The 27,527-nt window shown below is 43.2% G+C and overlaps 3 protein-coding genes and 1 pseudogene across 8 annotated transcripts; 3 read left to right on the top strand and 1 right to left on the bottom strand.

Annotated features, from left to right (window-relative positions):
• The first annotated feature begins 2,097 nt into the window (after window positions 1-2,097).
• On the top strand, window positions 2,098-6,420 carry LOC136550888 (ferredoxin--NADP reductase, embryo isozyme, chloroplastic-like; annotated as a pseudogene).
• Window positions 6,421-8,394: 1,974 nt separating this feature from the next.
• On the top strand, window positions 8,395-18,443 carry LOC136549375 (WPP domain-associated protein-like). Of its 6 annotated transcripts, XR_010781885.1 has the most exons (11): window positions 8,395-8,698; window positions 9,916-11,846; window positions 12,097-12,223; window positions 13,498-13,599; window positions 13,866-13,963; window positions 15,272-15,399; window positions 16,327-16,372; window positions 16,903-17,127; window positions 17,333-17,439; window positions 18,009-18,164; window positions 18,279-18,443. XR_010781885.1 is itself a non-coding variant. In XM_066540622.1 (6 exons), the coding sequence occupies exons 1-5, from the start codon at window positions 8,681-8,683 to the stop codon at window positions 13,947-13,949; spliced, it is 2,262 nt and encodes a 753-aa protein (XP_066396719.1). In that variant the 5' UTR covers window positions 8,395-8,680; the 3' UTR covers window positions 13,950-13,963; window positions 16,327-16,587. The 6 variants fall into 6 exon arrangements, 2 of the variants coding, with proteins under 2 accessions (XP_066396719.1, XP_066396718.1); XR_010781886.1 differs by lacking the exon at window positions 15,272-15,399; XR_010781883.1 differs by lacking the exons at window positions 18,009-18,164; window positions 18,279-18,443 and having other exon boundaries at window positions 15,272-16,372; window positions 17,333-17,609.
• Window positions 16,153-19,137, bottom strand: LOC136549376 (uncharacterized). The gene is made up of 7 exons (XM_066540623.1): window positions 18,334-19,137; window positions 17,995-18,142; window positions 17,676-17,867; window positions 17,389-17,517; window positions 16,936-17,105; window positions 16,599-16,729; window positions 16,153-16,366 (listed from the first exon to the last, which is right to left on the bottom strand). Exons 1-7 carry the CDS (start codon window positions 18,530-18,532, stop codon window positions 16,283-16,285), a joined length of 1,053 nt encoding a protein of 350 aa, XP_066396720.1. The 5' UTR covers window positions 18,533-19,137; the 3' UTR covers window positions 16,153-16,282.
• Window positions 19,138-20,458: 1,321 nt separating this feature from the next.
• LOC136548013 (uncharacterized) lies at window positions 20,459-25,948 on the top strand. The gene is made up of 9 exons (XM_066539675.1): window positions 20,459-20,506; window positions 20,668-20,708; window positions 21,112-21,175; window positions 21,328-21,879; window positions 22,565-22,583; window positions 23,779-23,941; window positions 24,049-24,126; window positions 24,227-25,383; window positions 25,587-25,948. Exons 1-7 carry the CDS (start codon window positions 20,459-20,461, stop codon window positions 24,062-24,064), a joined length of 903 nt encoding a protein of 300 aa, XP_066395772.1. The 3' UTR covers window positions 24,065-24,126; window positions 24,227-25,383; window positions 25,587-25,948.
• The last annotated feature ends 1,579 nt before the right edge of the window (window positions 25,949-27,527 follow it).

Below are 27,527 nucleotides of genomic sequence, written 5' to 3'. Positions count from 1 at the left end.
ATGTACTGAATTGGAAACCACCAACTACTGTAAGTGAGATTCGAAGCTTTTTGGGATTGGCTGGTTATTACCGAAGGTTCATTGAAGGTTTTTTCCAAGCTAGCCAAGCCTATGACAGCTTTGTTGGAAAAGAATGCTAAGTATGTATGGTCAGATAAATGCCAGGCAAACTTTGAAGAGCTAAAGAAGAGATTGACTACAGCTCCAGTATTAATTTTGCCCGATTTAAACAAGAACTTCTCTATATATTGTGATGCATCCCGTTTGGGTCTTGGATGTGTGCTTATGCAAGAAGGAAGAGTGGTTGCATATGCATCCAGACAACTAAGAAAGCATGAGTTGAATTATCCTACTCATGACTTGGAATTGGCAGCTGTGGTTCATGCTTTGAAGATCTGGAGACATTATCTGATTGAACATAAGAGTGATATCTATACTGATCATAAAAGTTTGAAGTATATCTTCACCCAATCAGATCTGAATTTAAGACAACGTCGTTGGTTGAAATTGATCAAAGACTATGATTTGGAAGTGCATTATCACCCGGGAAAGGCAAACGTAGTAGCTGATGCACTTAGCAGAAAGAGCTACGCCAATGAAATTCAGACAACACCTATGTCAGCAGAGTTGTGTGCTGAAATGGAGTATCTCAACTTGAGCTTGGTCACTAATGCAATGGAATTGGTAATAGAGCCTACACTGGAACAGGAGATACGCAAAGGTCAATTGGGGGATGAAAAACTTAAAGAGATAGCAGAGAATGTAGTGCTTGGAAAGGCACCCGGATTCAGAAGGGATGAGAATGGAACCCTTTGGTTCGGGAAAAGGATATGTGTACCGGAAGTGAAAGCTATCCGTGATGCAATTCTGCAAGAGGCCCATGAGTCTGCTTATTCTATACATCCCGGAAGTACCAAGATGTACTTGGATCTCAAAGAAAAGTATTGGTGGTATGGTTTGAAGAGAGATGTGGCGGAATACGTGGCTTTGTGTGACACTTGCCAAAGGGTGAAAGCTGAGCATCAAAGACCTGCAGGGTTACTACAACCAATGAAGATCCCTGAATGGAAATGGGAAGAAGTTGGCATAGATTTTATTGTAGGATTACCCCGCACTCAAAGAGGTTATGATTCAATATGAGTAATAGTGGATCGACTCACCAAGGTCGCTCACTTTTTACCAGTCAAGACTACTTACAATGGTGCAAGATTAGCAGAGTTATACATGGAACGAATAGTGTGCTTACATGGTGTTTCCAAGAAAATTGTGTCGGATAGAGGCACCCAATTTACATCGCAATTCTAGCATAAAGTACATAGATCGTTGGGAACAAAGTTGAATTTCAGTTCTGCTTACCACCCGCAAACTGATGGACAGACTGAAAGGATCAACCAGATTTTAGAAGATATGTTGAGAGCCTGTGCACTTCAGTATGGTGATAGTTGGGATAAGAGTCTGCCTTACGCAGAGTTCTCGTACAACAACAGTTATCAAAAGAGCCTCAAGATGGCACCTTTCGAGGCATTGTATGGACGTAAGTGTAGAACGCCTTTGTTCTGGAATTAGACTGGAGAAACTCAAGTGTTTGGTCCCGATGTCCTTAGAGAAGCGGAAGAACAAGTGAGAATGATTAGAGACAATTTGAGAGTAGCTCAGTCTCGACAGAAGAGTTACGCTGATACCCGTAGAAGAGAGCTGACTTTCGAGATTGGTGATTATGTGTACCTGAAAGTGTCACCAATGAGAAGTGTGAGAAGATTCAATATGAAAGGAAAGTTAGCCCCAAGGTATATAGGACCTTTTAAGATCCTAGAGAGACGTGGAGAAGTAGCTTATCAGTTGGAACTGCCTGAGAGCTTGTCCGGTGTGCACGACGTGTTCCATGTTTCCCAGTTGAAAAAGTGTTTGAGGGTACCAGAAGAACAAATTCTTTTGGAAGAACTTGTTGTCAAGGAAGATCTTACTTATGAAGAGTACCCGATAAAGATTTTGGAAACTGCCGAAAGAGTTACGAGAAGCCGAACAGTAAAGATGTGCAAGGTGCAGTGGAATCGTTATACAGAGGATGAGGCTACTTGGGAAAGAGAAGAGTGTTCTCTTTTCCAAACGGTCAACAAGCCCGTCCCTCTCCTCCCCGTCGCTCGCCTCGCCTCCCCTCCCCAAAGTTCAGTTCCCTCCCGCAGATCAAAACCCTAGCAAACCCCTCCTCCCACGCGGCTCGGTCGGTCGGACATGGCTTCCCCCGCGCTCGGATCTCAGGTACGGACGGCCACTCCGCGCGCGCGCGATGCCGGCCCGTCTTTTGCCGCATGCTCTCTGATTACGTTTCGCTCTCTCTCGTTCCGTGCAGGTGGCCACCGCAGCCCCGGTGTCCGTCGGTTCGGACTCTTTCGTCAAGGGCACCGCGCTCAAGGTGCGTAGCGTACTGAAGCCAGAGCCTGGTCCCCTTCATTTGGGGAATCTCGTGGCTCGGTCCGTATTGTCACTGTAGAACATTATTCAGTGGGACGGGGTGTTTGATTTTTTCTTTTATATTTCTGGTGAAGAATTGTAAATACCAATGGTATTTGAAGCGAAATGCGTGCCACTGATGGCCTTATTTTGTTGCTAGCGACATCTGCAATTCACTTGAGCTGCTCAGATTTGTCAGTGATACTGTCAGTTTGATTCTACAGCCAGTAGCCAGATTCCCTAGTCAGTAACTTATTTAGGTGCTAAGAAGTTTGTGCTAGTTTGGATATTTGCTGTTTTCAGCCACTGCGACTTATGGATGAGCAGCTGATTCCTGCTGAATTGTCTGTCACACAAGCATAGTATTTGTTGATATTATTGGCACACATGTAGTATTGCAACATTCCTTCCTGAGAGGGCTGTGATGATTTGGTTCCTGCATTTATGTGCTCCTTGTGATGTATGATAGTAGCCTTACAGGTTTCACTTGTTCTATTCAGGGTAGCAGTAATATAAACTTCCGGAACAAACCATGCGTTGGGATGGCATTAGCATGGAAAAATAAGACCCAGCAACCACGACATCTGAACAAGGTCTTCTGCATGTCGGTTCAACAAGCAAGCAGAAGCAAAGTCGCTGTTAAACCATTTGAGCCGGAGAATGCAAAGGAGCCACCACTCAACTTATACAAACCAAAGGAACCTTACACGGCCACAATTGTCTCAGTTGAGAGGATTGTAGGACCCAAAGCTCCAGGTGAGACATGCCACATTGTCATTGATCATGGTGGCAATGTTCCATACTGGGAAGGACAGAGTTATGGTGTCATTCCTCCTGTAAGCATCTCCTCCCTAGTCCTGCCAAGCATAATGCAATATTTCTATAGTTTTTTCCTTGAATTTTCATACCTTTTGTCCTTCCATTGTTGGCAAGTGTGCACTGGTCACTTCATAGTCTGCAGTTTGTATGCTTTTTTTATTGTTATATGATTCTTTATTGATAATTTTTGCTATAAATAAGATAGTATTATTCAAATATATGCTCTTGATATTATGGTTAAATCTCGTTAGAAAATCGTCTGTATACAGCGTATCCAATATTTCCAATTCTGTGACTGTTGATAGTGACGGCAAACAATGTTAAAACCTAACTATGACTTGTAAGGTCCTTGTCAAAAATTGCTGGGAAATCCTAGCTCGGTTGCTGTTAGCAAGACATAAAAATATGTAGGCCTTTTTGTGCAGAGAAGACTAGCTAACAGGCTCATAGACTCTAAAAGATCTATTTTCCTATCCCTTTTAGCAGTCCTAGTCTAGTGTTGTTGGCTTTCTCCCCCCTTGGGCTGTCGTAGCTCTCTGGTCCACCTCGGACCCCCTTCCTTCTTCCTGCTCTTGTACAGTTTCCCTCCCTGTTGTTTTCGAACAGTTGTTGAGCTCCTCTTTATTTTAATAAAATTTTACAGTGGGGGCCTCCCCGCTGTATTTTTGGTTCAATTTTTTCCTTTTTTATCTGCATCTGCTTTTACTGTATCTAATACCGTTGTTTCTCACAGACAATAACATATAATTTGTTGTCAGGGAGAGAATCCAAAAAAACCTGGATCTCCAAATACTGTTAGGCTCTATTCAATTGCTTCTACTAGGTATGGTGATTCTTTTGATGGAAAGACAACAAGCTTGTGTTCGTCGTGCTGTTTATTATGATCCTGAAACTGGAGAGGAAGACCCCTCAAAGAAAGGTATCTGCAGTAACTTCCTGTGTGACTCAAAACCAGGGGACAAAGTTCAGATCACAGGTATGGAACTGATCTCAAATGGCATGTAAAAAACATTGTTATGTGTATTCCAACACTAAATTATAGCCTCTAACTGCACAATAGACCTTTCAACATTTTATTCTACATCACAATTATTTCTTCATCGTTGATCAAGGTGCAACTCTCGTTCCTCCTTTTTTCTGCGTTTAAAATACCAACTGTTTAATTTGCTGTAGTAATCATACATGTGGAATGGAGATGAAAATGATGAAATGTGACAGGTACTTATGATGAGACCTTTTGCATTGGTACTCCTGGTGCAGCTTTCTTTAAGTTGTGCCGAGAAGCTTGTTTAGGTCTTTGTGAATACCAAATTTCTTGGTATCTGATTCACTCCATTCCATTAAAAAAATATGGATCGTAGAATCTCCTGACTGCGCATCACATTTACATCCTAATCATTTCTAGCCCTTTGAAACTTTTGCCTATGTGTTTTTTAGATTTATTTTCATAGATTTTGAGATCACGAAGATATGCAAATCTGATCCGTGATTGACAAAAATGTTGGCCTGGTGTCCTGCCATGGTAGCTGAGTCTGGTTGTTTATTGCTCATCTGAGAGGTGTGTGACATGTATTTGTCACATATAAAGGATATTGTATATTCTCGAGAACAACAGTTAGACAGACTGCTATTAATTGATTACCTATAGGATGTAAAATTTGTGGTGAGTGGTGACTACAGTAGATTTTTTTTTTTAGCTAAATCTCAAATTTGCAGAAGGCACTAACATGGTTTGAACTAAGAAAAGGCCTTGTTCTGTCATCCAAAGCGGACATTCAAAATGAGGTCAATCTTATGTGGTGTCCTTACCATGGTAAGGACTAAGGATTTAACTGAATAGTATGCACTGAACGGATGCCTTTTCCCCTCCTTTATGACATGTTTTCTTCTTGATGTTTCTTTTTGTTGGCTGCAGTTCAGGTTTTGTCTTAATACCATTCTTTTTTATTATAATTTTTTTCTTGTTGTTGATTATAATAAGAAAAAAGGGGGAAGAACCCTTACAACACACACCCGAGCACATTTGGTTTTAATTTTTTCCTCCATTAATGCCTTATGTACTCTTGTTTTATTTTTCTTTCTTTTTCCTTTTTTGTTGGTTGTTCATCAACTCTAGCCTACCCCAACTGACTGACTTAAAGGCCTTTGTTGTTGTTGTTGTTGTCCACATGAGTCGTAAAATTTGTTGTTAAAACATGTTCAATATGGTCACATGTAGAGGGGATATTTAGCTTGATCATCTTTTATTTTGTCTTCTGTTATATGCTGGCTATCCCTTCCTTAAGCATCTCATAACTGTTTCTCTTCCGGCAGGCCCCTCAGGCAAAATAATGCTTCTTCCCGAGGATGATCCAAATGCGACTCATATAATGATTGCCACAGGGACTGGTGTTGCTCCTTACCGTGGCTACTTACGTCGTATGTTCATGGAAGATGTCCCAACTTTCAAATTTGGTGGTTTGGCTTGGCTCTTCCTTGGTGTTGCGAACTCTGACAGCCTTCTCTATGATGAAGAGTTCACAAACTACCTTCAGCAGTATCCAGACAATTTCAGGTTTTGAGAGTTCATCATGCTTTAACATATTTTTTCATTCAATCCTAGACTCCTAGTGATATAACTGAGAGAGCTAGTCTAAAGCTTTGTTCTTTTGATCATGGTGAAGTAAAGCTTAGCTGTTATTGTTGAGCTCAACCAAGTGTTGGTGACGTTGCAGGTATGACAAAGCACTAAGCAGGGAGCAGAAGAACAAGAACGGCGACAAGATGTACGTGCAGGACAAGATTGAGGAGTACAGCGATGAAATCTTCAAGCTACTAGATGGCGGTGCGCACATCTACTTCTGCGGTTTGAAGGGGATGATGCCAGGGATCCAGGACACGCTCAAGAGGGTGGCTGAGCAAAGAGGTGAGAGTTGGGACCAGAAGCTATCACAGCTGAAAAAGAACAAGCAGTGGCACGTGGAGGTTTACTAGGTTATGAAACGCCAGTGATTGTGATTGTTTCGCGACTGAGGTGAGTAACTGGACATAGTTTTGAACGATTGTGGCTGTGATGTAACATTGTGGACTTTATTCATTGAGGCCTCTTATTCATAAGCTTCTGCTCCAAATGGTGAATAAAATGAAGCACACGGTTTTTAATTGTTACTGCACCATTTATCGGAGAGCACTGCCAGTGCAGTTTTTTTTTTTCTCGTTTCACACTGGTTGGTAAGCTATTTTCAAATTTCAAGGGTACATGTCCTTGCTTGATGCATATTCTGACTGCTTATCTGAGATGCATTATTTAATTGTACTGACCATTGGGATGTAGGAGTATATCACTATCCTAGCCCAGTCAACTTTGGCCTCCAATCAAAGGATGAATTGTTTTTTTTTTCTGAGAAAAGCAGAGGCTATCATCTCCACTGTCTCCCTTTATTCTGCTGGGGAAAAGAATTAATATATGCTAATCTTACGGTCCTGCATTCCCGCATGATTGCCGCTTCAGTTATGGTTGCTTCATGCTTGTCTGGTCCACGGTCCACCCTCCCGCTCCAAACCATCTGCAGCCATTTCGGGTAAAATTGTAAAAAGAGGAGCTGTTCGGTTTCAGTGGGCTCGCTGCCTTTACATCACCTTTTCCGCTGTCCTCCTCGACATGCAACTGAAACCTTTGTATGCAGGCACAGGAGACGTGACAAAAAGAAGAGCTTCTGTTCACCTGACTCCAGTACACATCGCATGATCTATAAAGTTTGCGTGTCCGTGATCTGTAAAGGATCCCGTCCAGTTACAGGTTTCAGGTGTTTCTACTTTCTACAGGTGCCCTACATTTTCAGGCTGCTTGGTGCAGATCTCGTGAAACACATCACATCACCGCTGGAGTGATAATACGTGCAGAACGTGACACGGACACCCGTTGTTATCATGCTTCAAATGCTGTGTCCTGTCTATTTCACTAAGGTAGTAGGGCCATGTTTAGATTGCAAAAAATTGTAACCCGATGAATAGTAACGCTTTCGTTTTATTTGGTAAATATTGTCCAATCGTGGACCAACTAAGCTCAAAAGATTCATCTCGTGATTTCCAACTAAACTGTGCAATTAGTTATTTTTTTTACCTACATTTAATGCTCCATACAAACGGCTAAAAATTGATGTGATGGAGAGAGAGTGAAAAAACTTAGAATTTGGAGGTGATCTAAACAAGGCCTAGCTAGAGTAGTTGATTTAGCCTAAGAGTTATTGGTGACTGAGTGAAGGCTCTTGATGACAAATGCGCGTACATTTGCTGCCCAAGCTTTGCGCAATGAAAGAAGCCACATGGTTTCTCTCTGCCGCACCTGCTCACAGCCTGTTCGGTTGGCTGGTTCGTATCGTTGCTGGTTCATAAAAAAATACTGCTGGCTGGTTTGTGCGAGAGAAAAATACTGTTCCGGCTGGAAATTTACGATCGTTTACGACAAGCCACAGCCAAACAAACAGGCTGTCGGCCGATGTGAAAAAAGAAGCTCCTGAAATGATCTTTCATAGTATTTCTTTAAAAATGCAGTATATCATCTATTTCTTCTTTTTTTTTTTGAAATTGTATATCATCTATTTTTATAGAGAGAATTGTAGTTCACAAAATGCTAACGGCAAAAGCCATGGGCATGGGGAACGAGCGCTAGCTCATTTGGTCGAGCGCTCCAGGTGAGAGCGACACCACCCGGGCTCGAACCCGGCGCCCACCTCCTTTCTTACGAGTATCCGAGAGACTCCCCCGTATTTAAAAAAAAAAAAAAAGCCATGGGCATGGAATCATCGGAAGCAACAAAAACCAGCTGTCCACTTGTCCAGGCCCGAGGACCGATCCGACGGCCACCCTCAAATCCCGCACGCATCTTGAGGCGCTCGCCATCCAGCTCAGCACCGCACGGGCTCCCACCACCGCCGACGCCCGGGCCCCACGTACCCCATCCCGCATTACCGCACGTCCCACCGGCCCAACTACCCCCACCGCCGCGCGGGTCCATCCTCTCGCGGGCCCACGGTACAGCGACCGCTCCGGCACGCCTCGGCGCCGCCCCCATCCCGCCGTTACTCCGCGCCCGGCCCGATGCCCGTTTGACCCTCCTCTTCCAGGCGTGCTGAGGTGACTCGTTCTCCGCTTCTCCTCTCGGCTCTCGGTTCGTTTGGCCGCAAGTGAGCGCACCGCAGCGGCCGCGTCGTCGTCTTCCTCGTCGCCATCACCGGTCAAATCCAAGCCAATTCGTTACCGCCAGGGCTCCGATTCACCACCACCACCCCACCCCTCCTCTTCTACTGCCGCCGATATCCCCAGCCCGGCACGCGCTGGGCGGGGAGCAGCAGCTGAACACCACCCCCCGCCGCTGTCCGCGACGGCCCCGACGTACGGGGCGCTGAAGCGGCCTCCCCGGCTCCTCCCAATGGCGCGGATCCAGCCTGTAAGTCGCTCCGTGCCGCCGTGCTTGTGCGTTCGGAATTTCGTGGTGGTTTGTTGGGGTTTGGGCTGCTCGAATTGGCTGGCGCGGTTCGGAGCGGGGATGGTCGACGCTGTCATGCTTCGTGGCTGTAGCTTGAGACAATTCGCGGGCGTGTTCGCTAGGGTTTTGCTTGCCGTTCTGGAGGATCGAGGTGGACGCGCGGAGTCCGGTGGCTTCATTGCTTCTGAGCGTGCTCTGCTTTTGGTGCGGGAGGGCGTGGGGTTTTGGGGCGGAGAGGAGCAGCACCGGGGTGAATTGCTCTGCTCAGCTTGCAGTGTCCAGTACTTCACTGCTGTTGGTTACATCGGCACGTTTTTACCGCGGCTGGTTGTGGCCGTGGCTGTGAGTGAGAGAGGAATGGAATAATTATCTGGTACTGGTGTTCTGTTCCCGTCCTGCAATCCTATTACTTCTCATCTGTCACCAGAGTTCCTCTACTCTGCGTTAGCTCTACTGGATGGTAAATACTTCCGGTTAGTGAATTTGAGAACAGTGATGCATTTCAGTTGCTACTTGCTAGTTATTATTACGCTAATCCTGGAGCAATGTTACAGATAGTATGTCACGCAAGTTTTACATCTGTTGCATATTCAACTATAATTCAACATCGCTTAAACATTCAACATCAGGTTGCGCATTTTTGGGTGTTTCGCTGAAGCATGGATCATAATAAGTGTTCTGTTTTTTCTTTGGTTAGGTACCTTATTTTTTTTGGATAATGAATAAGGTAACTTATAACATGTCAGCAAAAAAAAGGTACAGAAAAATGGTAACATGCCTAGTTGACTCGTTCGTGTTGTTAAGGTCTAGTTGAGGCATCATTCCATCATCGGCATTTTTCTAATCCCATTTGACTTTGTGACTTAATCCATGATTAGTTATTGTGTGCCTGTGCCTTACTTTCACATAGATTTACTTATTTCCATAATTCCATTTACAATGTTAGTAACGAACCACCTCTGGTAGATCTATTGGGTATCTACTATCATGAACTATTTTCTTTTAACCAAGAGAGAAACTTGCATGGTTAAGTTACTAATCTCATTTCCTATGAAATCAAGTATATCTTGTTTTCATGAGAGGCATCAAATTTATTTGCCTCAGTTTGTACATTCATATTAGAGTTGGCGTTCTAAGTTTACTATCGACTGACAAATCTTAAACAATATATGTTGCAGGTGGTGGATGAAAGAATGGACCCCTTTCTTGGTAGATTGACTAGACCGGCCACCATTAACCAATCCTGGTGTACTGCTCAGAGTGGCCTGTCCTTGTTCAACGGGCCTTTTAACGAGTTCAAGGAAGCAATTGTGCTGTCGTCAGGTTTGTTGTCCCACAATTGCTGCTCTGATGTCGCAAACAACTTTGAAGAATTTGCAACTGTAGTTTCAAGGTTACATCAGCACCTTCTGGATGCAAATGTAGAAGTTTCTTATACAGAATACTTAGATTTGATGAAAGTGGAAGTTGATCAACAGCTTAATAAGCTCTCCGAGGACATAAGGGTCTTCAAAAGCTATAACTTGGCTCACAAATCTGATGCAAATGGTTCATGCTGTACAGTATGCCATGTTGGGAAGCTAGCTGAGATAGATGATGGGTTCAACAGCTTGAAGTTGCTGCTGGTTGTGGTGTTCCGACAAATTAGAGAGATGCTCACAGTGGTCATTTCTTCAATCAATGATCTTCAGTGGGAGCATGAGTTACAGTTAGAAGTTACCGGCATTATTATTGGAGACTGTGTTAGAGGTCTTCGGGGTGAACTCGAGAGGAAACTGTATGAGCACAGTTCCATGGTGAACAGTCTAAGAAAAAACTGGCAGGAAACTGTGGTGCGGTGTGCTTCCATACGTGAAGACCTGATTGCTATTTCTAATATTCTGTTACCTTCTGAAGAGGAACCACAAATTTCCCTCTGTAGGCATGAAAGTTTGGGTAACTGGAGCGACAGATGGAAGTTCAGATTTTTCAGAAAGCGAACACACCAGGATCACTCTCTGTCTTCCGGGGAAAGCCAGAATTCTGCAACACAGAAATCTATAAGTCCCAGTGAAGTTATATCAGAAAGATCTGACTTCCGACATCTGAAGGGCATGACTAGACAAGAAATGCTTAACTATTTCAGATCCGAGATCAGTAAATTAAAAAGGCTGCATGAGTTGGATTTGCAAGAGAAAACAGAAGAACTGTTCAAATTCAAACGAGAGAAATGGTCATTGGCTCTTAAATATGATGTAGAATTTGAGCCTTTAAGGAGGAAATTCCCTGAGGTCATTTCAAGATTTGACCAAATCATGTCCAATGGAATGGCAGCAGCAGCACCTACAATCTGCAGTAACAGTGATGCACTTGATGAAAGGAGCAAATTGAACAGTAGAATTGATTCGCTATACCGTGAAAACCAACATCTTCGGTGTTTGCTTGCAGAGGAGACAAAGAATATTCAGGAATTATCGAGCCAAATATCTGATGCCACCAGGAAAATGTCACTTCAATATTCGTTAGAAAAACAACTTTTGAGACAAATCAACAGCACTAAAGTAGAATATGAGGATCTTTTCGTTGAAAGTACTATCAGAGATGAAATTTACCAAACTGTTACGAGAAAATTGGTTGATAGTCATAGGAATGCCTTGGAGGATATTGCGCAAAGTTTCCGTGCAAAAGTGTCCTCACTTGAAGCCGCGCTCTCAGAAAAGGGCAAGGCATTGTGTTTATCTAATGAAGAAAACCAGAAGCTAAAGGAAAAGTTGTCAATGCTAGAAAAAGAGCATTCCATCCAAAATAATCAGCAAGATCTAGAGCTAATCAAGCAAGACAGTGAGGAAATGATTCTCCGTGATATTGAGATGGAGCCACAAAGGTCATGTGAGATTTCTGATCCAGATATACAGTATGAAGAGCTCATCAAGCTGAATCAGGTTTTAGAAATTGCCTCAACTACCGTAAAGGAAATGGAAACAAAAAGGTTGAATCACAGTGATATCCTAGGTAAAAGAGAGCAAGAAAAACAGCTTGATTGCATCCTGGTATCTATCATGGATTTGTCAAAAGAATTTGTGGAGATTGAGCATAGAATGCCAGAAGATATAAAAGGAAACGAGAAAAAGTATGCGCATCTAGCACCCCCCTTCTGAAAACTATTGCACGCCCTTTTTCTTTTTGCTTTCAGAATGCAAAATAAAATATTTCAGCATGTTTTTTTTATGACTGGTATGACTATTGACTTCTTTTTTTGAGAACCTGGCTTGTGTTTTAGGTTGGATGCAAAATAGTGCTTGTAAAAATCCTTTTTGTTGTCGAATAATCCATACTCTTGATGCTAGCACAAACTGATAAAAGATTGTTGTTGCATTCAGGACTGAAAATCTGAATGATCGATGCAACCATATGGTACAACAGGCCATCGTACTGACAAAGAAGGGCCTGTGGTATAAGCAAATGCTTGACACAAGACGTTCTGAGCTTCGAAAAGCTGAATCTGAGGTATGTTTTCCATACGTGCTCAAATTATTTACTTCTTTGTACAGTTTTTTTTTTTTTTTTTTTTTTTTTTTTTTTTTTTTTTTTTTTTTGCTTACAGTCCAGCACAAAGTGATTTCTCTCTGTTCGACATGCATGCAAATATTCAAGGATCTCATCCAAGGCTCATGCTCATTCATGTGTCAAATAGCTGCATTTAGGAGTTTAAGACTGCAAACAATGAAGTTTGAGCAAGATAGAATACTCCTTTTTGTTTCTGGAACACGTAGGATAACTGCATATCATTATATTAAGAAGACAAAGGCTTTAGAACCTGTACACATTAGAACCCACTCACACCATAAAGACAGAATACTCTCAGCTCTGCTTATTTTTAGAAACAGATCAGATCAATTTGAGTAATCTGCTAGGTGCATTGAATTTATTTGGTCCATTATGTGCCTTTTTCATTTCTGTAGTAAATTGCACATTATAAAGTAATTCTCATAGATGTTTAGGCAGGATGTTCATTCATTATCTTTTTAATCAGCATGGTAATTTTAATTGAAAAGCAAGATGATGTCAATTAGATATTCTGATAGCATGCAAGTGAGTCACTGTTGATTTGAACCCCTTCTGCTTTGATATTTATCCCTGATCGGTTGTTGTTGGACTATGCTTCTATTAGACTACAAGAACACATGTTGTTTCAAATTAACATTGCAACTTGTTTAAATGTTTTGTTCTGGTGTCCTATGTGACAAAAGGTTACCACATAAACTAAAAGGCAAGTTTTATAGGACGGCGATTAGACCTGTTATGTTGTATGGTGCAGAATGTTGGCCTACGAAAAGACGACATGTTCAACAGATAAGTGTCGCGGAAATTCGTATGTTGTGTTGAATTTGCGGTCATACAAGAAGGGATCGAGTTCGGAACGATGATATACGTGATAGATTAGGGGTAGCATCAATTGAAGAAAAGCTTGTTCAACACCGATTGAGATGGTTTGGACATGTCCAACGGAGACCTTCAGAGGCACCGGTGCGTAGTGGAATCCTAAGCCAGGATAGTAACATGAAGAGAGGCAGAGGAAGACCGAAGTTGACTTGGGTAGAGGCAATAAAAGGAGACTTGAAAGGATGGAATATATCTAAAGACTTAGCCTTAGATAGGAGTGCTTGGAAAACAGCTATTCACGTGCCTGAACCTTGATTGCTTCTGCTGGGTTTCAACTCTAGCCTACTCCAACTTGTTTGAGACTTAAAGACTTTGTTGTTGTTGTTGTTGTTATTTAGGTCGACATTATGGGAGACAAGGTTAATGCACTCTTGAGTCTTGTTCAAAAGATATACGTAACTCTTGAGCACTACTCTCCTGTTTTTCAGCATCATCCTGTGGTAATTCTCTCAAGTGTCAATATTTTAATTTCTCCTATCTTCCCTAGTTCTTAATCATTCGACTGGTGCTTCTTTACATGTGAAGTGCCTTTTTTTTAAAACAAAAACTTTGCAACTGTATTTTATTTTGTATTTTCTCTATTATACCTGAGAACTCACAATATGATTCTTCTGTTCATATTGAGATGCTTGTACGTGGTCTCTTATGATGATTCATTCATATCAGAAGGGCAGAGTATAATTCATAATTGATGCTGTGCATGCAGCTATTGGATGCTTTCTTGAAGACATGCAAGCTTGTTGCAGGTATAAGAAGCAGACAAAAAGAGGACTTACAAGATACAACATAAGTTGGAGCAGCAAGGTGAGCTGGTACTTTCTTATCAATCACTATATGAATACCTTCAAGTTGTATTTTTCATAGAAGCAAGGCTCCAACCCAGTTGGATGCATTTCTGATATTGCCAAATGTTCATGAAAAATTATTGTGATGTGAACTCCTATATTTTGATACCACAACGCTACCTTGTACCTGTACTTTTGCTAAACATCCATTACAAATTATATGCAAAAAGTTATATTCATTCATATTCATACCACATTGTGATTACATAACTCTTCTTAGAGGAAAGCAAAAAGCAGTTACTTGTAACCACCGATGAAGGTGTGGCATCCTACTTCTGGTGGGTTTGGTCTGAGTAGTTTAACCAATAAGCTACCTAAAAATCCCCATATGCTACTCTATATTTAATTACTGATGCGGCATTGTATTGTCATCACATTGATGAAATCCTCCATCAAGAATATGCACATGCAGTGCCGGTCCTAGGATTTTGAGGCCCTCTGGCGAACTTGTCGCGACGGCCCCTCTCGACAAATGTTTCTTAGGTAACATTCTAAAATTCTAACACCTGACCTAAATTACATGAAAAACATAACTATATGAGTACAAAGTACTAGACAAAAATTGAACAAGGAAAAAAAACCCTAGGGCCTAGACAATTTGGATACGAACTTATTCAGAACCAAGATTCACAAATCACAAAAAGGGCAGAAGGCAATAACCAAGATCAGATGTCGTCGTCTTCGTCGAGCCCTGCTTCAGCTGCCTGGTCGCCGCCGTCGTCTGGAACGTCGTCGTCTGGCTTCTGGAAGACTGGAACTCGAGCATCGGTGTCTCGGTGATCTGCGCTGGTGATCGCGTGGTGAACTGGTGATCGGCGCTGCGTCTCTCGCAGTCTCCCGTCTCGCCAGAAGTCCGAAAGTCGCGACTCGCGATCGCTATGTGCGCGTGTGCGGGTGTTTGCAGCTCGGCTCCTTGCCTCCCGGAAAGAAAGAGGCCGACGACTCCTTTTGCTGATGGGCCGCTGCATCTTCCCATTAATCTTAAATCCTAATGGACTATAGCTAAAGGGTATGGAGTATTATATACTTGGGCTTAGGCCCCCATCCCGCGAGGGCCCTCGGCCGTCGCACCTCCTGCCCACCCCTTAGGGCCGGCACTGTGCACATGCCACAAAATGTATGTGCATATATGACTCGCAACCTCAGACATGCATATATGCTACTCTTTCAACACTATGCTTGATTGAATGTTTTATGTTTCCTTTAGAGCAGATTTTTTTTTTTTATGAAGTGCGATGACTGATTATTTCCTTATTGGGGATTTTAGTTTAGAGTGGCTTAAGGGACATGAGAGAGATTAATTTCATGGTGGAGGAACAGCATACCATTGCAAGGCTATGAAATTGATCCGTGGCCAAATTAACACCGCAAATCTGCAGCCAGAAAAAAGCTGAGGTAGTCCATTCGACTGAGTTTTGAAACCTAGGCTATGCATTTCAAGGCCATTGAGCTGTAATATATTTCTAAACTGTAGCAATGCATTTTTCTAAACATCATTTGGTAATGGATGCAGTTATACTGTCGCTGCTCACTCTGCAGATGATCGGATTCATGTCCTGTATGATGTATGTAGAAGTGAATACACCTTCTAATGTACAAATTATGATAGTTCAAATTTTGTGAGGGTGATCGCATTTTTATCGTCAGCCTATATAGATATAACTTAGCTGTTATACAAGCTCTAGTCATATTGTAAGCATAGTGTAACTTATAAATTTTGGTGTCCTGGTTTGTACTAATGGTCTTGTAAACCTGTACAGATCTTATGTACAACATTTGTCCATTTTCGAGGAAACAAACCTTTCTAGGGCAATGAAATAGATTTTGTATACATAGTTATCTCAAGTTGCTTGATCTATATTTATGATTAAAACTTCATTAGTAGTTTCTTTAAAAGAAATTGAATTGAGCATTTGAGTGATGTATGCATGGCTGATTGCTATAACTTACTGTTGCCATTGCTTGGTTGTTTGCATGAGCAGCAGATGACAGAAACTGTGGTAAGTGGAGTTACTTTTGCTTGCTATCATGCTTGCTATCACAGATTTGATGACTATTTCAAATTTCACCAGAACAAATCACGTATATTGACACACATTTTCTTTCTGTTATTCTATTTTTATCGAAAGAAACTACCACTAAATCAAATTCCTTGTTGTAAACCTTTCTTTTTCGAGAAGATTACAACCTTTTCAAGCAATCTGTTACAGCAAATGCAAAAGGCTAGGTGATGATTCAGCACTAAAACATAATATACAATAATTTGTAGGATGTTTCATTATTGAACAGTTCTAATATCGCCATCTAATTCGCTTGCTATAGCATTCCAGGCTAATAAAGCTGCACCAACAGCTGGCTCCACCTGCAGGTACAAGCAGATACAGACCTCATAAATACTAATTTGGCAAATTTTGTAGTAGGATCTGAGCATGTATCAGTTTGTAAACTGTCTATATCCGATATTGTTCAAGCATATACACAGATCAGTTTTTTGCTTCCCCACTAAATCTTCTCTGAGATATTTGTTTCCACTATTCAGCTAATTAGTTCTTGAAGATTGCTAATCTGAAGAATATTTGTTATATTCTGCTCACCTTGGGATGTATTGGATAGGCACCTGGGTAATTCTTGGTAACACAATCGATCACTTCTTTCCCAATGTCCCACCTTTTGTTTGCCTCAAGAACTTTACCAACCATAACAAGTGGAAATGGATGCTTGCCATCTGTGAAGTAGAAACATCTTAAGAAATTCTTCCATGAGGCCTTCTAGTAAATGCAACTTTGACGGTCTTGTTTAGTTCTATATAACAACTGTTTTCTTTACCAAAAGTCATTTTTTTTTATAATGAGATAACTCTATTATTAGATATATATGCAAACTATACATGTATTTCAGGGGGCAAAAAATCAGAGAGGATTCTTGTGTCACCTTCACCGCCAAGGTCAAGCCTTTGCACTACAGCCTTGACACTGGAAGCTAGTTCCCCAACTGAATTGTGTAGGATCTTGTTTGCCACCTCATCACCACTTTCAGCTGATTCTACCACAACTGGAAGAAGGTCAGCGATACGAGCCCATGATTGGTCTTCATATGTCCATCTGTTGACAGAACAATGAACAGGTAAGTAGAAGTTGTCACTTGTACCTTGTAACAAAATGGTTATCGTAACTTGACAAGTTTTTATCGACTTACCAATCCTAGACTATGGAATATGCTCCTCTACTTAAAATAGGGCCAGTCAGTAGTCAAACTAGATTGATCTCTTAATCCGTTTGGTGAAACTGCGCTATAGAAGTGTTTAAATTGTTTGTTGAACTATTTTCAGGTTGGTCTTTCTATGTAAAGCTGAAACAGTAAGTTCAGCGAGCGAAGATGGATTACCCTATCAATTCGTCTGGCGATGCCAGTCCAAGGAAGTCAAGCATGTTGTTTGTAAGCACCGTTTCAGGGCCCCGGCCATCATAAGCTCTCACCACTGCTGTCAATGCCTGGGCAGAAATCCCATATCCACTGCATGTGAGATGCCATGTAAACCGGTCAAACAAATCCACCAATGGCAGCCACATTGACATAGACTATATATATGAACCAGCTTCCACTAACTGATTCAATTCTCTTGTATTAAAGTTACTGTCATGGATTAGAAAACATAGTCCTTTTTGACTAACCTGCCCCAATCACCTAGAACCGGCCCTGCACCTGCTGCTCGGGCTTCCCTGCCATCACTGGTGAACCCATAAGCTATGGTCCCTGTCCCTGCGATCAGCACGCATCCGTGCAGCTTGCCCATGGTTCCACTGGCCAACGCCGCCACCGCATCGTTCTCCACGAACAGCTTGACATGGCTTGGAAATATGTCCCTGAAAAAGAGTTTACCTGCACTCAGTCGGAGAGGAACTTAACTGAAAAATAGACTGCAGTTTCAGTTGATAACTGTCTGAATTATAATGTTTTGCTAAATTGGGTATATATATATACTAGACTGACCTGAGCCAATCCAGCATTCTCTGCTGATCGATCGGATGGTTGACGCCTGCTACGGCCAAGCAGACGGCGCAGACATTTGATCGTCGCCGGCGCGCCTTTAGCAGCGCCTGTGACATCACTCTCTCCAGTGTCTCCCTTGCCCTGTCCTCTGAACAATCGGAACAAGAAAAGTAAACAACAGCTTCTTTTAGTACTTTTACATTTTTTTATTTTAACCAGCAGGAAAATCCCACAGGATCGTTTACTGGTTTGTTATCCATCTCGATCATTACTCGTCACTGCAGGAAACTTGTGCAGAGCATGGAGCTGCGATCGTTGAGCGAGTCCAGGTGGTGTTACCTCCGACGGAGTTGTGGTTGGAGCAGCCGGCGACGGTGCGGGAGAGGACCGGGAGCGGGTCGTTGAAGGGCATGGCGGCGGGGATGCAGACGCAGACGGTGTTGCTGGCGCCGCCGTCGACGCCGAGGATGACGCTGCCCATGCGCGGGCTCTGGCACTCGTCCACGTCCCACATGTCCCGCCCCGTGTGCCGCTGCATCTCGATCCCTCTCTGCCTAAGCACTCCCTGGCCTACACACTGGAAAAGGAAAGAGAAGGGGACCCCTCGAGAAGGAGGAGAAGAAGAAGAATCTTCTCCGGCCAGGCCACCAACTGCTCTGCTAGTTGGTGGCTGAGGTGAGCTTCTGCTAGTATGCAGCTGAGGTGAGCTGAAGAAGAAGAATCAATGCTTTTGCTCGGCCAGGCCACCCACTGCTCCATATATGTACGTATTAGGTCGCCGTGGATGTCTAGCCGAGGCGAAAGGGACGGGGAGGAGGAAGACGACGGAGCGACCGCGGGGGGAAATTCGGAGGGCGGCTGTCCGCACGCGCGTGCTGTGTCCAATGCCGCGACGGCAGAGTTGTTTACTTGGCTGTGCCGGAGGAGGGCCTCTGCAGTCTGCGTTCCCAGCCTGCTTGCGTTTGTTGGTTTGCACGTCACTTGGTGGCAGGAGAAAGAGAGAGCGCCGCTCCGTTCCGTCTGGGCTCGTGTTACGCGCTGATGTTACTGACAGCACTGGTAAGAACTCCGGACCTTAGTTTACTGAGCACTTTTGTGTGTATCTACTGCAGGTCTTGTACTTTGTATGTTTGCCAGCTGCCTTCTCTTGATCACACGTGTGGTGTGGAGATATTGCACTAGGTGCTGCGGGCAGGTCCATGGTAAAAAAACAACGGACGTCCATGGCAAACAGGTCAAATTCTACCTCTAGCTGTTGCCTCCACCTGGGATTAACTTAAGTTTATTCCCAGCTCCCCTGTTGGTTTTCACATGGATGGTTATGCAGATCAGATCCCCTTCTCTGAAACCTGCCACTGCTACAGTCTTGCACTCAGCTGAGAGTCTTGTGCTCCTTCAGTTTACTTGGACTCAGATAAGATGACATGCGTTTCGTTGTCACCGTAGTGTAAAGTACTACAAACCATTGGTGCTCCAAATGTCAAGCGTCTGCAGGTGGATTCAACGCCCGTTTACTCTTGTTACGCCATGGGTCTGTTTGGTGGTCCGATCGACACACGCTGGCTGCCACCGGTGGCAGGACAAAATCCTCCCTGCCCTACCACGCTCAGCACGGGCCCCTTTCATCACAATTATATTAGTATCTATTATTACATCTACACGAAATATGCTCGATTCGCACTATGATAAGCCTGCGTCGTTGTCGCCCCCGTCGTTTTGTTCTATTCGATCCCCCTGAATGCCTCTTCTCCTGCCACATGGCTTGTTCCTGGTGAGGATGAGCTACACGACGTTTAGAAGCAGGCAAGGCACCCCAAACGACCAAGGGGAAGGAAGGAAACGTGTCTAGCGCAATCTGGGGAAGTAGCTGATCCCAAATCTTTGCCGTTTGTTTTGGATGTGCGTCCACGACCTGTTGTTGATCCAAATGGCTCCATCGTTGACACACGATTCCTCGTTCGGTCTCGTGCTGCCATCTTTCCAATCGGCAGTTCTTCCTTAAAAAACCCTCCATCGGTTCTTCATTACCTCATGATAGACTACTAAACGAGTAAACGACCCATACCAGCGTGCTATTATTTTTGCCAGCGACTTGCACAGCCCAGCAACACACACTAACAAGGCCCATTAAACACTTGATGCCGCCCGTGGTAGGTCATTCCCCTAAAAAAAACAAAACAAAAAGATAAAATTTTGGATACGAATTTTGGGGCAAAATAAGCGTGTTTTCTTTTCCTTTGTGTCTTAGGAATCCTATGATCTTGCTATTGTCAGTTTCCTGCATTCTAGATTCTTATAGAATTTCAATTGCATAGTCATTTCAATTCTATGTTTTTCCTATTTCTGTCTAAATATTAATACGTAATCCTATATTTTAATGAAGGCCATAGTAAAAGGCTAGTTTGAAGTCACTCTTTCCATTTTTTTAGTTGCTAATTATTACCAATATGAATCCAAACAGGGCATGACCAAGGATGATTTCTCACGTTTTTATACCTCACAAAAGTCACAGGTAACTACCAATAGGGTAACCGTAGCAAAGAATGTATATTGAACTGATTGTTGTTACAACTAGTTACAGATCTGTCGTCGTTCTGTACAACATAGTTGTAAGGATTTTTGAGCTGAACATTATGAATTATCTGTATAGAATTGACGCACAATGTGTACCAGGTTGAGAACGAGCGCTTCGCTGCACGTGCACAGGGAGGAAGGTACGTGAGCAGTGACGCGAGCAGTAAAAGGCGTTTGGAACAATAAAACAACAGTCCTAAACAGTGTCGAACCGTATTTGAAGCAGACGTTGCACAGTGACTGACGGGCAAACAATAATTAGCGCGTGAACAGCGATGTTCGAGTGAATAGTAACTGTCGGTGTAGACATGCGGAGGAGGGAGCCTTTCATTAGGTGTTCAGGAGTAAATGGTCCCGTTTGTTGATCTGAAATTTGGTTGAAACTGATTGAAAAATATTGTTTCAGTTGAATTATTATGAGAAAAAATACTGTTTTGGCTGAAAAAAGAAGCTGAACAAGCTGAATATAGAGTAAGTCGAACATGTCAAATGTTATATGTTTCGTACATTTGGCAAGTGGCATTGAAATGTGGAAATGGTCAGGTTGTTCTATGGGAGCATTAAAACTATTGTAGAGCGTGCAACAACAATTTCTTCACCTCAGCAGGTACTTCGAAGCTTCCTGAACGAGCTTATTTACTATCATTAAGCCGACGAGCCTCGGCCGTCGCTCAGACCATCCACGTCACCTGGAATTCCCTCGTCCGTTCGATCTTTGGTCCTGCGGTCCAGATCTATTGAATCAAATTTCGTCTGAAGCGGCTCCTCGTGCTTCTCCTTAGCTTATCCGGCTTTTCATCGTTTCTTCTCGGATTCTCCGGCTTATCCACCGAATCCACAAAAGCAAATATATACTCCCCGTGCTTCCGCTTCTGTTTCCTGAGTCTTCTCGTCGCCCCCTCCTCTCTCTCCCCATCGCTCTCTCCTTCACGTCTCGCGTCGCGCTGTCTCCGACACGACGACCGCCGCTGCCCCTTCCTCCCTCTCTGCTTCCCTCCTCGCCTCGCGGCATCGCCGGAGCGCGAGGCGCCACCCGCGCGCTGCACGCGCAGCAGCCGGGGCCTCGCTGCCCCCGTGCAGGACCCGAGCGCACAGTCCGCCGAAACCCTAGGTATCGCGGGCGCCATGCTCAGGGTCCCCTCACCTGTGCCCTTCCTGAGTTCGTGCCGGAGGTGGGATCATTTGCCAGCTCCACGCGCCGGGGGCCAGGACCTGCGTTTGCTCCGTCTTGGTCTGCTGGTGCTGGTCCGTCTTCGAAGGTTCTCCGATCCAGCATCGCCCCTGCCTCGTGTTCCTCATTGCCGACCCCTGGTAATTTCCCCACGCTTCTCATCTTTCGTTTTGATTCAGGTTTTATTCCATGTTGTACTCCCGCGTATCTGTCCCTGTGGTCATCAGCTAGATTATACCGGCGGCGGCTGACACTATGTGTTCTTCCTCTTTACTGTTCGTCCACGCATCGTGTTTGATTACTACTAATAGTTTAACATTTGGATGTGTTACCAACTCAATTTAGGTTCTATGTAGACCTGCTAAATTACTCAGTGCCCTCTCTATTATATACATAGGTTGGATTGTTCGTAGATTTCTCATATTTTCTTTTTTTAGAGGATATATGTTTTTGCCGTGCTATGTAAGTTGATACAGGTGCCCTTGCCTTTATGGGGATCTACGTAAATATGAGATATTTGGCACAGTAAGCTAATGCTTAAATGTGGATGAGTTCTTACTATGCCACCACTTTGCAAGGGTATGAATGCTTCTCAAAATAAATAACCACCATGGCCGCTGCAGCTATGATTAGCATTCTCTTTTCTTATTTTCCTTGCCTCCTCTCTTCTATTTTACAATTAATTTTATTTAGTTGCACATGATATATCATATTGAGCCATGATTCCCATTGTTTTTCTAACTGTATTTTACTTGGCCTAATACTTCCGTTTGTTTTTATGGCCACCATATGCGACTGGGAAAAATATAATTGGAGTGCTTCAGGTTCTCATTTAGCAGGCAAGGTAACATCCAATTCGTATTCCTCCTCTATATCCCCCATTATACTTTTCTCTTTATATTCACTCTTCAAGCACAAGATTAACTACTTGGTTCCTGAGAGCATTGCTTGTCGTACGTGTTGTTACATTATCTTAGTGACTTCCTACATGTTTGTGTTGTGCTGTTGTTTATCCATGATAGCAGGGATGGTTTGCATTTTTTTTATTTGGTTAGGTTCCTCACATGTTCTTAATGTCACTACTTACATTACAGGGCCAGAGAGCTTGGGATTTGGAATTCTTCGTGCACTTCACTTTGAAATGAATGATCCAAAGTTACTTTATCAGATATTGTAGATAGTATAGGCCACATTTGTTTGAGATAGCGTGAGCACATTAGGTTAGTTGTATTCCTAAAAATTACAGTACTTCTGAAATTAATACAGGTTCCATACGTAGTCGGTAAATATGCAGGTGCTGGAGCAGCTGCCAGTAAAAGAAGAAATAGTCATATGTGTTGCCATGAATTTTGTCAACGTGTGCCACATCACAGTGAAGACCTAGCTGTTTTATTCATCGGGATGCCCCTCGGCTGCCTGACTGCTTTCTTGCGTTCCTCATGGCAACCGTGCAGGTTGGTCTGCTCTGTGCTCTGTCATTTTGTTTCTCCTGTTGCTTCTCTACAGAAGCCTGCCTTGCTTCTCGTGGTTGCCATGTACGAGGCCTCTGGCATGACATGTCTGCCATGGCGCTTCTGACCACTGCAAAATGATTTGGAAGAAGTGCCATCATATATGTTCAGTTGTCAAAACATGATATATGTGCATGGAAGCTTTGGAAACTTTTTATTGCACAAAAAAAAATCAGATCCACTGAACTTACTTACATGTATGACTATCCTGTTCATAGCAGGTTCTTACTAGAAGCAATTTTTTGGGATGTTGCATTAGCATTTACTAACAGTGAAGCGTCCCTGCTTTTGTCAGCAACAACAATCTTGATGGTTTGGCAATAATGTATGTTTTGGCATAACTTACTGAAACAAAACAAAAGGTCAATGCATGATCCAGTAAAAATAATGTGGTGGTACCAATCTATATGAGGGATCCTGCGGCTTCTACATTGATGTGATCTTTGTGATTTTTTATGCTCATTATCACTTCAAACAGCCCTCTCTATCTCAATCGTCTGTTCAATCTTGATCCATTCTGCTCCTCAGGTCTCAGGGGTGGAGGACGGCCAGGTGGTCCCTCGAATGGCGGTGGCGCCGACCTACATCAGCCCCTTCATCACATCTCCTCCCCTGAACGGCGTCGATGGCCACCTATGCTGCCACCTCCTTTCCCTCTTGCCCTCGCCCTTTCTAGCTCAGGCAGCCTCAGGTATGGTAACCATCCATGTGACCGACATTCGATTCCCCAATTTTACTCCCTTTTCCGGCTGGGATAAGTGATTGATTGACAACCTCACTTGCTCCTATTGTGTGCAGGTCCAAGAACCCATAGAGGACTGCCTCACTCTGATCTTTTGGCTCATGAATGAATCTCAAACCTATTTGCACATGCAGGTTGAGTAGTTTGAGGTCTCGTTTTTTTTACCAAAGTATATATGCACAGATAAACTTTTGTAACCAATATCGTTCTTTGTATTCGTCTTGAATTGTATAGGCTGGTGCAAAACAGCACCGCTGCGGTGCGGTGCCACGGCATGATCACGTCTTCCATAAAATTCAGGTCTACGCCCTGCTCCATGTGTAACTCTCTATCCTTTTCCGTGCGTCAAATGAGACTGCAGGTTGTTTGGCCGGCCTGTTTAAATGTAGCTTATGTTTAGCATTTGCACATTACTGCAGCCTGTATAGTGAGGATCGATGCCGAGCTGGACCTTCTTGCCTGCTTTTTTCCTTATCAGTTCAGATATGCATCCTACTCTTGTGTTAATTTTCAATCAAAATTTGTGAGACCTCTTGACCTGTCCAATTTTGTAATGCCCTCTTTCTTGCTTAATCTAACGAGCTGCGACTGTGCTATGCATATTGTTGCCATCTGCTTCCTGTCCTCTTTTTGGTTTATTCGCGCGTTCTATTTTTAGAATAAAGACCCGTACGTACAGCAGTTATTTCTCCTTAGTCTGTAATCCATTTCACAAATCTATAGGTATTTTTAGGATGTGTAAAATAGATATGGCGTAGCCGCGCAGTTCAAGCTTGCATATGATACCTGCCTTACATCCCAGGTTGTAAAACAGAAATGGAGGAAGTACGCCTCCATTTTACCTGTAAATTCAGATGCTCTCTGAAAATCACATGTCAATCAATAGACGTTCTACGAGCTGGTACAACAGATGCATCCATTCTGATGCTTTCAGCACCTACTGTTGGTTATCAAGAGTTTGTGCAGGTTGACAACTTCTAAATGGTCATAAAGTTTTTTTATCTGCAAATTGATTGAAAAAAGAATAGGCACAAAGTGATATTCAGCAGGCTACAAAAGATCTTGCCTACTTCATGCATACATGCTTAATTTACATTTTACCTAAAATTTATTATATATCGATCACTGCAACTTCTACAAATTATCGGGACTACATGGCCGCCTAACTTTTACGATCTAATCACCTGCTATATCCTATGAGGTTTATGCAGCATGACAACTTCTAGATGCTCCCTGGGCTTCATCTCAGCTAAAAAATTGTTCCAGTCTAGTTCCTATTCCATCTCGCCTGTGCATGCCTTCTGGTGGTCTAAATGGTGGTGGTTCAATAATGGTGTTGCCTGTCATTGGCTATCTTCGACATTTATTGGCAAAATACAGATGCTGATCAAGTACCATCACACTGTTGAAGAGAGGTACATTATCTGTTTTTCGTATTAAGGAAGGTGCATAATTAACAATTGCAAGCTACAAGTTCCTCATCTATTTCAATTACCTGATGATCAGCACAAACAAATTTATGCTGCATCCATTCTTTGATATGTATGCACTGCATGCAAAGATTAAACATATTTTTTACCTGTGCCGTAACCAGGTGATTTGCCGGCGCGCGCGAGGGCGGGCGTAATGGACTAGTCCACTACAATTTTGTAGGCCTTCTCAGTAGAATGGAAGCCGTCCAAAAAAATATAATCAATTACATTTGGACATGCACTCTGATATGCAATGAATATGGCGGCATTTAACACTGTGCTACCGCAGCAACCTTCGCTGACATCCTTGAAACCTGTAAAAAATATGGCTCATTCTTTAGTCATGCAGAAATGATAGTAAGGGCAAGTCCAGTAACAGAGCCAAGTATTTGGCAAGCTAGTCAAGTTGTAATAGTCAAACTATACAATAGTTGTCTTTATTTGTCTATAAAAACTTTTTTATTGTTGTTTTTACCAATGTCTCATTTTCTCTTTCATAATCCACTTTACATTCACTTGATATCTAGGCCCGCCACTGTATAGCCTCGTGTGCTCAACTTGTTGCTTGCCAACTAACTGTTGGGAAATCCTCCTCATGAGTGGGCATTGAGGAGAGCAATTGCTCTTAGTGAGTAGGCCCACACATTATAGATGTAGCTCAAGAAAGTGGACCAATCTCGTGTACATCTAGTATTTGCAACTTGGCTTGCAATAGAAGGGATGGGGAAACAACTATTCAGTTGAGCCCCTTCGAGCACTAGAGAGAGCCTCCAAGAGAGAAGAAAAAGAGACGGAGAAGAGGGAGATCCGAGAGGAGATCTTGCTATAGATTAAGAAGGGTTTATTCTCAAGGTTGTGTAGCTACAGATCTACATCCTTGGTACCTCTATTTGAATTCCACCATCATTTGGTGATGAAAGTATCTAGGCCTCTAGTTGAATTTCGGTGATTAATGACAATACGAGATTACTATGACTAACGTGTGTTTTGTAGAGGCAATTAAGTTAGGTCATGGTAATGACAATTGATTGGGCAATCATGGTTATCATGCCCCTACGATGGAAACCGTTTCGGTTTTCAAAGGATGGATGAAAAGGTTAAGGATGGACTAGTTCTAAGTGTCGTTTGGTGTTGAAGAGACACTTAGAGTAGTTTAGGACTTTATTTTTTCTTTGGCCATACTATTAACGGGGGTATGGACGAGTAGCTTGATCTAGGTGAGTCTAGTGGGTTAGGTGTGGTGCACACTTATCAAATCTAGCACTAGGTAGCTCCTAAATAGCCCTTAAATCAATTGGAGCAAACTTCATTCACATATGTTTTTGAGTTGGAAGTGAATGGATGGTCAAATATTGACCGGACGCTGATTTCGGTGTGACCGGACGCTGGAGCAGAGTTCGATCAGTTCATTTAATCAAGGTGAAGTCGTCTGGTTGTGACCGGACGCTGGGTGCTAGAGTCCGGTCAACTCTAGTAAGGTTCAAGAGAGGGAGAATCCTAATCGGACGCGATCGGTCAGTGCTGACCGGACGCTGGTCAGGTTCCGGCTACTGACCGGACGTTGAGCAGCAAAGTGACTAGACGCTGGGTGCTAGAGTCCGATCAACATCAGTAAGGTTTCAGAGAGCAGTTTTTGTGACAGGACGCTGGTTAGTGTTCGGTCACAACTTAACTGCTCGGTGATGGGGGAGAACTAACCGGAGCATCCGATCACCCCGCAGAGGCACATAACGGTTTGTTTTGAAAGACGGGTTATAAATACTTCATCTATTCACTTAAGGGATCACTTTTGCTCATTTCAACAGTTGAGAAACATCCTTGAGATTGCCAAAGGAGAGCAAGGTCCTAGTGAGGTGATTGAGATTTGAGAATCCAAGAGAGAGGCCTCATTAGTGAAAGCAAGAGTAGGAAAGTGTGCATCCACCCTTCTCATTAGGCTTGTCGTGGTCAAGTGAGAGTTCCTGCTTGTTACTCTTGGTGATCGTCATCACTTAGACACCTTTGGTGGTGATTGGGAGCTTGGTGATCATCCGACGGAGCTTGTGGATGACCCAACTCAAGTT

Source organism: Miscanthus floridulus, chromosome 4 (assembly GCF_019320115.1).
Source record: "Miscanthus floridulus cultivar M001 chromosome 4, ASM1932011v1, whole genome shotgun sequence".
In the NCBI taxonomy this organism is placed as follows: Eukaryota; Viridiplantae; Streptophyta; class Magnoliopsida; order Poales; family Poaceae; genus Miscanthus; species Miscanthus floridulus.
The sequence above is the reverse complement of the archived record's forward strand: the minus strand, read 5'-3'. Positions and strand labels throughout refer to the sequence as shown.